The 13,528-nt window shown below is 34.9% G+C and overlaps 2 protein-coding genes across 2 annotated transcripts; one reads left to right on the top strand and one right to left on the bottom strand.

The window, feature by feature from the left end:
- The first annotated feature begins 3,427 nt into the window (after window positions 1-3,427).
- LOC21409254 (serine/threonine-protein kinase STY17) lies at window positions 3,428-10,421 on the top strand. The gene is made up of 16 exons (XM_024177028.1): window positions 3,428-3,755; window positions 4,640-4,754; window positions 4,973-5,070; window positions 5,177-5,287; window positions 5,761-5,815; window positions 5,929-6,039; window positions 6,207-6,257; window positions 6,343-6,518; window positions 6,597-6,704; window positions 7,144-7,217; window positions 7,504-7,679; window positions 9,276-9,371; window positions 9,469-9,549; window positions 9,659-9,712; window positions 9,800-9,934; window positions 10,042-10,421. Exons 1-16 carry the CDS (start codon window positions 3,544-3,546, stop codon window positions 10,117-10,119), a joined length of 1,731 nt encoding a protein of 576 aa, XP_024032796.1. The 5' UTR covers window positions 3,428-3,543; the 3' UTR covers window positions 10,120-10,421.
- A 651-nt stretch (window positions 10,422-11,072) lies between these two features.
- Window positions 11,073-11,851, bottom strand: LOC21409252 (protein IQ-DOMAIN 31). The gene is made up of 2 exons (XM_024177040.1): window positions 11,540-11,851; window positions 11,073-11,282 (listed from the first exon to the last, which is right to left on the bottom strand). Exons 1-2 carry the CDS (start codon window positions 11,849-11,851, stop codon window positions 11,094-11,096), a joined length of 501 nt encoding a protein of 166 aa, XP_024032808.1. The 3' UTR covers window positions 11,073-11,093.
- Between the last annotated feature and the right edge of the window lie 1,677 nt (window positions 11,852-13,528).

Genomic DNA, 13,528 nt, shown 5'->3' with positions numbered 1-13,528 from the left:
ATACAATGTTAAACGGTCACTAAAGTCGGTGGCCGGATTTTTCGGGTAAATATGATATTTATTAGTAAATCAATATTTTATTGGTGAATATGATATTTACATGTAAATACAGCGTTAAACGGCCATCGCAATCGGTGGTTGGGTTTTCGGGTAAATACACTATTTATTTGTAAATACGATATTTACATGTAAATACAGTGTTAAATGGTCGCCGGAGTCGGTAGTTGGCTTTTCGAGTAAATACGATATTTATTAATAAATACGATATTTACCTGTAAATATAGTGTTAAACGGTCGTCAGAGTTAATGGTTGGCTTTTTAGATAAATACAGTATTTACCTGTAATTACAACGTTAAACAGTCGTCGGAAAACAATCATCGGAAAACGGTCACTGGTCGCCAAAAACGGTCAAAAGTTACTGAAAAATGGACTCTAGTCACTAGAGCTGGTCGCCGGTCCTGACCACAGTGGACTTGACTATAATCTACCTATTTTAGAAAATATACTATAATTTACTATTTTTAAAAAAATAAATGTTTAGGGGGAAGAGTGAGGTGGAAAATAAGGTTTATGGGTATTTTTGAGTTTTTAATAAAATTTAAAACTTAATATATCAAATTATGCTATAAAAAACTAATTTAAAATATACTATAATTTACTTGATTGTCCCTTTAATTTATGCGTTTCTTTAACTGATCGGTGTCCATTTCTTTCAAGTTATCCAATAAAATTTTGTTTTCATTGATTTTTTTTAATCAATTATGTCCGAGAAAGTTGTCCATTTTATGTCCGGTCAACCAATAGAAATTTTGTTTTTCATAGATTTTGTATCAATCATATGCTTTAAGTAAAAATATACAAATCAGCCTTCATATGTAAATTATAAATATTATCAAATACAATTCTTCATTTACTAGATACAGTTAGTGCTGAAACTTTGGACAAACCACCTACGACCGCCTGAAAAATTGATTTTGAGCCCGACGCCTGAGTCCGGCCGCCCAAATTTTTTAGGCCGCCCGCCCAAGCCCGAGAAGGCCCATGGACAGGCTGCGGGCCTGGTTTTGACTGCCCGAGCCTACCCAAATGAGCCAAAAAAATATATTTTTTAATTTTTATAATATTGTATATATATTAGATATAACATACTATTATTTAGTAATTTTATTTGTATATAAATAATTATTAAGTTATTTTGTGTTAAAATTATATAAAAACTAAAATCAACACACATTGTTAACACAATTTAATAAATTAATTTTGTACATTAATTTTTAAATTTGTAATTCATGATTGTTTCGTTAAAACTCTTACCAAGAAAAACTAAATTGGGATAAAAACTTAGTAAACAAAAAAGAGTGCAATCATTTTCTGATAATTTTTAGAAAAATTGTGAGAGATTGAGATAAATTGAAAGAGATTGAGAGAAATTGAGAGAGATTGAGAGAGTTTGTGTGAGAAAAATGTGTGGGAGATGGGGAGTATTTATAGAGAAATTTTGGGGTTAAAAATTTGATTTTTCCCCCCAAATTCTGATCCAACGGTCATTTTTTGTCTCGACGGGTCGAGTTTGGGCCGAAAATCAGGCAACGATCAAAAAAAGAGTCGTTGTAATCGGGCTTTTGGGCAGCGGGTCGGATTGGGCGCCAACATTCAAAAAACTAGCCGTTGATCGGGATTCGGGCCTAAATTCGGGTTGGAGGGAAAAAAATAAAAAACATTTCGATGGTCGAGGGCTTTCGTCGGCGGCGAGCTTCGGCGATTCTAACTTTTCTCGAACGGCCCAAGGCCGAAAACCTGCTTGGACAGGCAGCCATATGGGCATGCTCACCGAGCTCAACAAATTTGGGCTTCGAGCAGACCTGCCGGCCCAAAGTTTCAGCACTAGATACAGCTAGGCCTAGTTATTAACATCATAGTGGAAAATTAGCTGGTCCTAGATTTTTTTTTTTTTTTCTCTTCTTATTTTTATGGGCTTATTACATTGATACTTCTTGTGTTTTATTAAAATAACATAGATATCTCTTTAACTGAAACTAATTACGTCAACATTCTTTAATTTTTTATAAAAATTACACGGACACCCTCTCCATTAGTTGACAATGAATTGACTGTCAATTTTGATCGTTACATTTTTAAAAATGCCAAAAATGCCCCTCTATTTTTCAGAAAATGTTTCTAAGTTGTACATAATATTAGAAAAGATGTTTATACCCTTATTTAGCATTAAAAATGAGTTTAGTTATTTTTTACACATTTATAACTATAATATTCACTCTAATAAAAACAAATATTTTTTTGATTTTTTTTTCTAAAATTCCTTTGTTTTAGTAATGTTCTCCATCCACTAAACTAGCATATTAAATTAAAAACCATTTAATATTTGGTGCATTACTAGGACCAACTATATTATAATAAAAATTAATTTAATTGAAAGGATAAATTTAATTGGACAATTTTATCCCAATAATGAAACAAAAATGGTTTAAATTAAACTTAAAATATTAATGACAATAAAATATAATACAAAAAAATTAAACTCATTAACTTTTTTTAACATATTTTTACATTAACTCTTTAAAAAATATCACAACACATTCTAACACAATTTTTAATTAAAAAATCAAATAAAAAAGAAAGAAAACAAATTTAATATAAGGGTAGTTTTGACATTTTTTACTGAATTTTAACATAGTTTTGATTAAAGAGTGTTGCTGTTATTAAATTTGGTCTAGAAAGTATCACTATAATTTTAATAAAACACAAAGAATCTCACTGTAAGAAGCCCTATTTTTATATTACATTTCGACAATCCTTCTCGTCTGAGGGTGAGATTCTTGAAAATTTCTCTCTAATAAAATTTATTCATTTTATTCTCTTCTCAACAATTTGTATTCTGCGTATTTAACTAGAAATACCTCATTAAACAAAACAAAAAAAAATATTTTTTATTCCTTCCCAATATATCTATTCTAATATAACATGTAAAGACCGTGATACACTACGTATCACTCTTTGCTAAATAAAAATACCTCTCCAAATCAACATATTGTCAAATCTTTTAAATTTAGTCATTTACGTAATTAAGAAACCACCTTGATAGGAATCAAGAGAATTACAATAAAGCACAAATAAATTATATTCTATTATATCTAATTCGTTAAATTTTATATGTCCAAGAAAAAAGAGAAAAAAAAAAAACTTTTTTTTCATTTCCCGGCGAAAAAGAAAATAGTAACTTAATTCTAACATTGGCGGGTGGCCGCGGGACACCTGATCAAGTGGGCCCCACGATGATGTGGAGAGGCACGTCGGATTTACACGGAAATCCGTATAGTGGTTGAACACTCATAATACTGCCACCACGAGAGAGTAGAGAGAGAGAATCTCTTTTTCTTCAATCCTTTTTTTTTTTTTTTCCTCTCATTTCCCACCGCTGTCTTTTTCTTCGTCGTCTTCTTCTTCTTCTTCAATTGTGTTTTCTGTAGAAGAAATCAATCTGCAAGGAAATTCGTTTTCGTTTCGATTTTGTGTGTAAAAAAATGGCGATCGAAGAAGAAGACGTGGAGAGCTGCGGGAGCAGAGCGGTGTTCTCGTCATCGCAGGCTCATCAGCCTCCTTCTCGCCATCAGAGGCAGAAGCTCGAGGTCTACAACGAGGTTCTTCGCCGAATCCAGGATAAGAATTACCAGGAAGCTGCTCTTCCCGATTTCGAAGATCAGCTATGGCTTCATTTCAATCGTTTACCTGCTCGGTATATCTATATCTATATATATATACACATGTGTGTGTGTTTGTGTTTGTGATTGTATATATGTATATGTTTATATTATCCTAAGCCTGTTTCTTTTTCGCTAAATTTTCTTTTTCTTTCCTGCTCGTTTTCTCGGGAATTTGGAAAAGGAGAGAGAGGAAAAAGTGAGAATCTTTTTTTTTTTTTTGAGAATCTCACTTATTATAGTGGCCGTTTTGAGATTCCTCATCGGTCTTTCAATTTCAATTTTTTTTTTCTTTTTTCTACGGGTTTTGGCCTCATTTTAATAGCTTAGCTGCTCGGTACTAATCCTGTTTCTTCTCCGCTAAATTTTCCTGCTTTTCTGTTGATTTTCTCGGGAATTTGGAAAAGGAGAGAGGAAAAAAGTTGGAATCTTTATTACTGATAGTGCTATGAACGTACCTGAAATAGGGCCTTTTTGAGATTCCTAGTTGCGCTTTCATCTTTGATTTTTTTTTTATATGTTTTTTCCTTTTGGTTTGTTTTGAAAATATTGAGAGGAAAATAGGATTGATTGGATGATCCAAGTTTTCATAGTTGTGATGTTGTTATTAAGTGTAATACTTAGTCCAGAGGATTTAGTGATTAGTTTCTAACAATCCATAGCTTCTTGAAGCTCCCGAAGAATTTGGTATTGTTAAGAGTTTTGTAAATGTGTTTATGTATGAATTAAAGAGCTCTCAGATTGATGAAACGAGTTGTTCATTTCTCAGAAATGTTCTCTCTCTCTCTCTCTCTCTCTCTCTCTCAAGCATCTTACCAAACAGTTTCTCTCTCTTCTCTTTATCTTCACTCTGGTCCCTGTAAATTATCCATTTGTTTCCTTTTGTTTGCTTATGAAGGATGTGATTCTTGGCATGTAGATATGCATTGGATGTAAACGTTGAGAGAGCAGAAGATGTTCTTACGCATCAGAGATTACTCAAATTAGCTGAAGAGTCTGTAGATCATCCCGCCTTTGACGTTCGAACTGTGCAGGTAAACTAGTAGCGGTTATTGGACTCTTTAATTACGAATTTTTTCAGTGGTATGCTTTTCGTTTAGATAAGTATGAAGTTGAACAAAATATAGGAAAAGGAAAATTAAAAACCAAACATTTGTGTGTGTTTTCGACGTTATATGCAGTTGTTATCGCTGTAAAAACTGAGTTAATGATTCATAGCTTTTAAGGGTGGAAAAACTATTCTACGATGCAGGTTCATCCTGTATTCAACGGGAATTCTATTGATTCTGTCCATTCAGATGCTTCAATGAAAGAAGATGCACAGAGTTCTTATCATTCTGGCAGACAAGGGTATGGCTTATTGTGACTGATTTGTATCTTATCCATTTATTGCTGCTTTGGGGTCCCTTGTACATTTTTGTTTTTTGTGATAGTCGTTCAACTGTGCCATCACCAGGATCCATCCACCGCCCACCTTTGGTTCGTCACCTATTCTTGAAACATTTTCACTTCAAGCCAATAAAGAAGATGGAGATGCTGCCATGAGTGAGAGGCCCTCCTTTCATAGGTATCTCAGTGGTCTATCTTACAATCAAAGTGGGGTTTTTGTATTCATGCTTAGGGATGTTTTATCACTAGATTGAGCACCATTAGAGGGAGATAGGGGAAGTTTTTTTTTTTCCCCTCTTCTTGCTGCTCTTGAGACTTTCCATGTCCACTCACATATTTATGAGAGTCTTCAAGATTATGAGATAAATATTATGTTTTAAATTCCTTTATTTATTTTATAGGATTTTTCTTTTCGGTGTTTTGGATACTCTCTCTACCTCTCTTCTGCTTCCTTCTCCCTTGCTTGCAAAATGTGTCAATAGTTTATGATGACGCTGGTTTAGTACTCTATTAGTTTTACTTGTTGGATTAGCTTACATTCATAAGGCTTTACTTGTAGCAAGTTTCATCATGTATGAATGGAGTAGTTTATTTGTGTTCGTTTCTATTATTCTTTAAATGGTGTTCATTACATTCGTTATGATCTTGTAGACCCATGCATGAGATCACTTTTTCAACAGTTGACAAGCCTAAGCTCCTTAGCGAGGTAGTTAAATTATCTCTACTCCATGTGCATTCTTCGTAATTTTGCCTTTGTTTTCTTCCCTTGTCTCCTTGCTCTACCTATACTAGATAATATATATCAGTATTGATTTTCAGTTAACTTCATTACTTTCTGAAATTGGACTAAACATTCAAGAAGCTCATGCGTTTTCAACTTGTGATGGATATTCTCTGGATGTTTTCGTTGTTGAAGGTTGGGCTTATGAGGTATGAATTTGTATATTACCGTATAGATGCATACCCCTCCTTAAATCATCGCCTTTTCTTGCTTAGTGCTACTTTTTTCTCTTTCTTTTTTTTTTTTTTTTTTTTTTCTGCCAATATCATTCACACTGATATAATAATTGATATGCATGAATATTTGAAACATCAAGGAAACCGAGGAGCTTAAAGTTTTGTTGGAGAAGGAAATGTTAAAATATGAGGTAAATTACTGGCCATCCTAATAAATTTCATTGTGTTTGTAGTAGAGTACTTTGCGTTTTTTAATCAATGATAATTCTTTAACAGGAGCAATCTTGGTCAAGACAGCATCCAGTTGCTGCTATAAGGGAGCATAAACCAATAAAAATTGAACCATTTCCTAATGCTGTAGAAATACCGGCAGATGAGACGGATGTCTGGGAAATTGATCCTAAGCTGCTAAAAGTTGAGAATAAAGTTGGATCTGGATCATACGGTGATCTGTAAGTTCTCATTTATGACCATGTGCATGTATCTTGATGGCTACTATTTATTAGCTGATCTTTCCATTGAACTTTCAGGTACAGAGGCACGTATTGTAGTCAGGAAGTTGCAATCAAAGTCCTCAGACTTGAGCGTATCAATCCAGAGATGGTGCGAGATTTTTCACAAGAAGTGTATATAATGAGGTTTGTCTTGGTGTCTGGTAATAGTTGTTAGCAGAATAACTGGAGTTATCTTAACTTGTTTTTGTTAAAGGGTATCGTATAGATATGAGTCATTCTAGTTTTCTACGTTGAAGGCTTGCATGCACTTTTGTTCAATCCAAGGCCCTCAAAATCGTATCAACATGTCTATTTTGTTATGTACATCTATCAATTTATTTGTTGCTTTTATAGGTTTCTTTAGTTTATTTGTTATCTACTCTACGTAGAAATGATTTGTGTTAGCGATGCATTAGTCTTACCACTTTTAGTTTTCTTCCTATGTTTAGAAAGCTAATATTTGTTACCGCCACTGTATCTGTTTATCTTGCAAGCATTATTATTGTAGTGACTTATCTTACCTCTGAAAAATTTTCTCACTAATCTGTCGCAATTCCTCCTTTTCTATCTTGACTTTTGACAGGAAAATTCGGCATAAAAATGTAGTGCAATTTATAGGAGCATGCACACGACATCCAAACTTGTGCATTGTGACGGGTAAATGATAGAAAACTTTTACTGTGATTCTCATATTTGCAACATTCTTATTTGTTCCCTAATAATCTTGATTAAGTATATTGCCACATTTTTGAATTATCATTTTCACCACGTTAGTGGAAGAGCGTGATGCTGCTTGTGGGGTTCCTTTAGATGTGATTGGAAATATCTGCTAATTCCCACTTTATGATTTCTTTTTTTTTAATGTTAAAAGTTCTGTATCCTATGGTGAATTGAATTCATCAGCTCATGACATTTTTTTTCTTGCTTATATCTACTTGTCCAGAGTTCATGTCTAGAGGTAGCCTATATGACTTTTTGCACAAGCATAAGGGGGTGTTTAAGCTTCCTTTTCTACTCAAAGTAGCAATTGATGTTTCCAAGGGAATGAACTATTTGCATCAGAATAACATAATCCACAGGGACCTCAAGACTGCGAATCTTCTGATGGATGAAAATGAGGTTAGTATATTCTACAAATTTTGTCATAAAAAATTGTCTGCCAACAGCCAAATAACAGCCTTTTTGCCTTTTTGGATCATAGGAGTTGTGAACTTGAAACGAAAATCATATGTTGTTTTAATTAAGCACCTTAATTAGCCATCTCTTATGCATGTTTCTTTAACAGTGGCTTTATTGGATAAATACTCTCTTGTCACCTTTTTTCATGTTTATGATATTAAGTAGTTGTTTATCACTAGTTTGATTGTTCCAACTTCCAATCTCCTTAAGTATCGTGCATTCTTATTTTACATTTTAGGACAAATTACACTTGTCCCCCCGGATTATTGGCGAAGTAATAAAATGCCCCCTAAAATTTAAAAATAACAAATTCTCCCCTTGAAATATTCGCTGTTAGCACGCGTCCCCCTTTTCCGCCCCCTCGGTTAAATTTTGAACATTAAGTGACACGTGAAAGTCGCTGAGGCATTTAATTTTTATTCTATTATGAAATGACAATTTTGCCCATCCAAACATTTTTTTCCGTTGTGATAACTTCCTCATTCGACCTCCGATTGAGGTGAGTCTGGTTTCTATAGACTTAGAACGACGAGACGAAGAAAACGACACCAGCAACACCTCTCGATTCTCGGCGGAGCTCTGACACCGCAGCTGCGAAGTTTGGCCGTTGCGCCCCCACCGATCTCTGCCATTCCAGCCACCATGAGTGACACCACCGGGCTAGTTAGCTTCAGAGTGGGATGTGGATCAAAAGCCCTCAATCAATTGCATCACACGACCTCGAATCATCGGAGAATGGAGCTGCCGCCGTGAGCCGTGGTGGCGAAAGGTGGTTCCAACGATCCAACTATTGGATCTTCATGATGTTGATGTAAAAATGCTCAGAAGATCATGGATAACAATACCCCTAAGTTTTGGGCCGGTCAATGCTGTTCAACAGTGAGAGATCATGACCGGTTGTTGTAGAGAGAAGGAATCTTCATAATTAACTAATTACACTTTCAAATCAAGTCTAGTCTTGCTTATCGTCAAAGATACCATCCCGGTCAATTTCGGTCAACGGCAGGTTTGACCGGTCAACAGCTGGGCTTGGATGGGCAAAATCGTCATTTTATAATAGAATAAAAATTAAATGCCTCAACGACCACGTGTCACTTAACGTTCAAAATTTAACCGAGGGGGCGGAAAAGGGGGACGCGTGCTAACGGTTAATTGTTCAGGGGAAAATTTTTTATTTTTAAACTTTAAGGGGCATTTTGTTACTTCGCCAATAGTTCAGGGGGACAAGTGTAATTTGTCCTACATTTTATGTAAACATTATCCTGTTTTATATCATGAATATTACTTATTCATATTTATAAGCAACCTTTTTAAAGTCTCATTGTTAATGTAATAGCTATGATCTTCCCCCTAACCCTCAACCATATACTGGTTAGAATTTTTTTTTTTTCCTTTCCATTTGGTTTCATAATTGGTTTAGGGTGTCCCCCATTTGCCAGTGCACTATAAATTTCCAAGTGAACGAGTAGATATGGTGCGAAGGCTGCATTAAAAAAATGGTGAGGCTAAAAGCTTCAGTTATTGTCATAAAATCAGGTTGTTAAGGTTGCTGATTTTGGGGTTGCCAGAGTGCAAGCTCAATCTGGAGTCATGACAGCAGAAACTGGAACATACCGTTGGATGGCTCCCGAGGTATGCCGTAGAAACTCAACTTTGTTTTTGTATGCTTTCCTCATTGGTCGAATGATCTTTTTCCTAGCATGTTTTCACAAGGGCCTTTTGAATGAAGGTGATTGAACACAGACCATACGATCACAAGGCAGACGTTTTCAGTTTTGGCATAGTAATGTGGGAGCTTCTTACAGGACAAGTATGGTTTTCTAAAAGGAAAATGCAAGTCGATGCATGTTTGTATTCTTTTATCGTTTTGTGCCTATTCTCTTCCAGCAGCCGTGATAGCCTGTTTATTTGTCTTTCAGCTCCCATATTCTTCACTGACTCCATTACAAGCAGCGGTTGGTGTGGTGCAAAAAGTGTGTGGTGTTTCAAATTCTTCTCTTGAATTCCCGTCAAATATTATTCTTGTCAACAATCATCTGTAATTGACCTGGTTATATCAGGGTCTCCGACCTCCGATACCGAAGAACAGCCATCCTAGGCTTGCGGAATTGCTTGAGAGGTGCTGGCAGCAAGACCCTACTCAAAGACCTGACTTCTCAGAAATCATAGAGATTCTTCAGCATATAGCAAAGGAGGTACATTTCAAAAGACTAAAGACACACCATCATATTTCGTGTTAAGCTTTAGCTTTTAAATTGGTTCAATTTCAACGAGTAACCGAGGAATTCTGATTTTGAAACAGGTGAATGGGAAACAAGATTGGAGCAAGGACAGATCATCTAGCAGCTTTTTTTCAGGCCTGAGATGGACTCATCGCTAGTTTTGCTGGATAATTGGAAGGAGAAATCGGAATGTAGCGTGCTACTTTTCCCATCGCATGTATTAATTCACGTTGTACAGTTCCGTTTACTTACAAACGACACTAGTCGTTTTCTTTATAGTACCGAGTTTATCTTGTTGTGCATGGGTTTCGACTTTTGAGCAAGCTTTATTGTACCTCAGGTTTCTCCTATCTCTCACAGTTTCTTCAAATGTATGCAAAGATATGAGATGGATATTTTTGGGATAAGGCCAAAAACTGCATTTTTCAGCAATCTAACTTGTGCCCTTGTGGCAAACCTATTATAAAGTGATATTTTGCTTTTAATACGTCTAAATGTCCTCACTGATCAGTTCGTACTACCGGTGAATGTGTGTCTTATAGTCCTTTTGAGTTTATTATTGACTTCTCCAATGCAACATTTTCCATTGGTGAATAACGGTTCGTACTACCGGTGAATGTGTGTCTTATAGTCCTTTTGAGTTTATTATTGACTTCTCCAATGCAACATTTTCCATTGGTGAATAACGGTTCCCTTCGCGACTATGGTTTTCGTCGGGACAGGTTTGTCATTTGGGATGCCAGGGGACGACACCTTCCCTGATAAAGAATATTCGTCAGAGAATAGAGCCTTCCCTGATTAGTAGTTGCTCTCGTTGGGGAAAACTTTAGCGAGAACCAGGTGCCAATGCTAGAACCAAATAAGTCTCCGACGAAAGTGGCTGTTTGTCGGGTTAAGGCTCTAGGGTGCCAAAACAGGAGGTAGAATTATATCAACTGCAAAATTCCTATTCGTAAGACTGCTGTCTTCAGATTCCAAATTATGTGATCTCTTTAATTGCAGAGATATTGAAAGAAAACAGTAGCAAGAAAGGATGACAAAATAGGCAGAAGTTTCTTGAGTAACAAAAGTACAATTTTACTTCAAAAATTAGATTGTTAATCATGTGGAAAGTTGTAATAAAGCTGGCTATCTAGCTCCGCAAGGGAGACCGGTTGTCATCACCCCTGCCAAGTAGCTGTCGTGCACGAACACTGACCTGCAGCCGGACTAATGCATGCATGCAATGCAGAGCTATGCGCGCCTGTTTCCTCACATGCGCTCCGCGAACCATAGCTTGCAGCTTCACCAGACTCCTCAGCGCCCGAAACGCACGTCTTGCCTGTTGAAATTTCAAAACCATCATAAGCCATAGTGAGTAGCCACAACTATATTGACATTGTGTGGTTCAGATCATCAAATCACATCAAAACTATATCAGAATTATAAAGAAAATATGTGAATTTAATGGAATGTGATGAAAATCCGAGTACTATTGAGAACCGTGCAATGCCGATATATATATATATATTTAAAAAAAATTATTTTTAGTCTAGAACAGAAATCACATTAGTAATTGTTATGAGTTGGAACAAGTACAAGATGGGCTCTGAAAAGTGCTTGGATCTTGGTGGCTGCAGTATCTTCCTTAGTCAGAATTCTTTCTTGCAATGTTGATGAAGCTTGTAATTGGGTTAACGTGGGGCCTATCAAATTGGCTGTTTCTTCATCATCATCATCATCATCATTATCATCATCTTCTGTGGGAATATTATTGGCAATGGCTTGATCTTGTTGGGAAGCTGGGGTGGTATTGTCGTAGACAACAATGATATCTCTTGGAGACCGTTTCCCAAAATTTCTAATTCGGAACGCTACTAATTTAAACCAACTACTCGGTGAGGTTCCCATTGTTGAAACTTGACTCTGTGTGTGTTGTGTAATATTCTTTCTTCAAAGTTTCCAACTTTGAGCTTTCTTTTCAGGTTTTAATACACTCTTCATAGGAGGAACTAGGAAGTAGTCGCGTAAAAGGCATGAAATGTGGATGCCATGTTTGGAGAGAGAGAGAGAGAGAGAGAGAGAGAGAGAGAGATGTTTGGTTGAAGTAGTGGAATGTCAGAAAGTGTAACGTGAGAGGATGAAATTTCCAGTGATCTGTTTGAAGCATTCAACTCTCAACCAACCAACCAGAGTCTCAAACTTGTGTGTGTATATATATATATATACTAAATTATATTTACATATGCTGAATTTATCGTCTTACATGTTGCATCCTAAATTTTTTATTTTGGTAGTTATAATCCTAACTTTTACAGTTCTTTGTCAATTAATAGACAACAATTATTCCTTTAAAAAAAAAAAAAATAGACAACAATTAAGATCTGAGATGACAAAATTTAAAAGTTTAAGGTTCCTTCTACCAACAAACAGGGTTGTTCTTTTAGAGTGTAACTTGAGTGTAGTTTTTAAGTTGAATTTGAGTTATAACTTGAGTTGAAGTTAGAACTTGAATAAAGTTGAGTAAAATTAAATAAAATTGAAACTTAAAAGAACGTGAACTTGAATAAAGTTGAAACTTGAGTCGTCTTTTTTTGAGTTTTTTAAACAAAAGAACATGCTAAAAAAAGTTTGGGGTGTACTTTTGTAAAAAGCTTAAGCAACTTCGTCCCTTAATTGACATCTGTGAACTAGCTACTGGACTATAATTGCAATAAACATTTAAATTTAGGATCATTTTTATGCCTAAATTACCAAATATTGATACGTTTAAGATGGAACCAGTACAATTAAATATATATATATATATCCAAAATTACCCCTCTCAAAATAGTTACTTCAAATTATCCTTCCTACTACTTTAATATAAAAACATCATTACAGATTAAATAAAGCGTTTTTTTTTTTGTGTCGAAATAATTGTTATTCTATTTCATTAAAATAACCAACTAAGCATAATAATTAAGATTCCGATGTTAATCTCAATGTTCAACCAAACATTAAAATTGAAAATAAAAATAAAAATCACTCTTTTATTCCTGTTCCAATTATATCATATATCTATTCTTATTCATGTTCTAGTTCCATTTCAATCTATTCTTATATATGTTCTAGTTCCATCTCAAGTGCGACTTAATAGCGAAGCTTAGCCTTATCTGAAAGAGAGAGACAGGGGGGAATAAAAAAGAGGAAGAAAAAAAAAAAAAAAAAAAACTCATTGAATAACGGGGCAAGCAGGTCAACAATTCTATCAACTATTAACATGTATTAAAAATAATGAGCTTTGTGTAATCCTTTGCTTATTAAAATCAAAGTAAATAAAAAGGACAACGTGCATGCCGATATTTTAAATTCATAATTTGTGGAATTTGAAGGAATAATCATAATATCTGATTTGTTAAGGGTTATTATTAGTATTATTGAGAGAAACCACATTCCATATATGTGGAAAATAGTTTAGAAAGTTTCCATAAAAAAAAAGAAATAGTTTAGAAAGTTATACAATACACTAAAAAAATTTACGTAATAGTAATGATTAATGATGAACATGCCCTAAGAATTTATTAATGATGAATTAATGAGTTATAA

Source organism: Morus notabilis, unplaced genomic scaffold (assembly GCF_000414095.1).
Source record: "Morus notabilis unplaced genomic scaffold, ASM41409v2 Scaffold384, whole genome shotgun sequence".
Lineage (NCBI taxonomy): Eukaryota > Viridiplantae > Streptophyta > Magnoliopsida > Rosales > Moraceae > Morus > Morus notabilis.
The sequence above is the reverse complement of the archived record's forward strand: the minus strand, read 5'-3'. Positions and strand labels throughout refer to the sequence as shown.

Bases quoted from the DNA above. Each gene is read 5' to 3' on its own strand.
- LOC21409252 (XM_024177040.1), bottom strand. From the start codon at position 11,851: ATGGGAACCTCACCGAGTAGTTGGTTTAAATTAGTAGCGTTCCGAATT. The intron at 11,283-11,539 runs GTACTTGTTCCA...AAATTTCAACAG, and splicing joins CACTTTTCAGAGCCCATCTT to GCAAGACGTGCGTTTCGGGC.
- LOC21409254 (XM_024177028.1), top strand. From the start codon at position 3,544: ATGGCGATCGAAGAAGAAGACGTGGAGAGCTGCGGGAGCAGAGCGGTG. The intron at 7,680-9,275 runs GTTAGTATATTC...TCATAAAATCAG, and splicing joins TTCTGATGGATGAAAATGAG to GTTGTTAAGGTTGCTGATTT. The intron at 9,713-9,799 runs GTGTGTGGTGTT...TGGTTATATCAG, and splicing joins CGGTTGGTGTGGTGCAAAAA to GGTCTCCGACCTCCGATACC.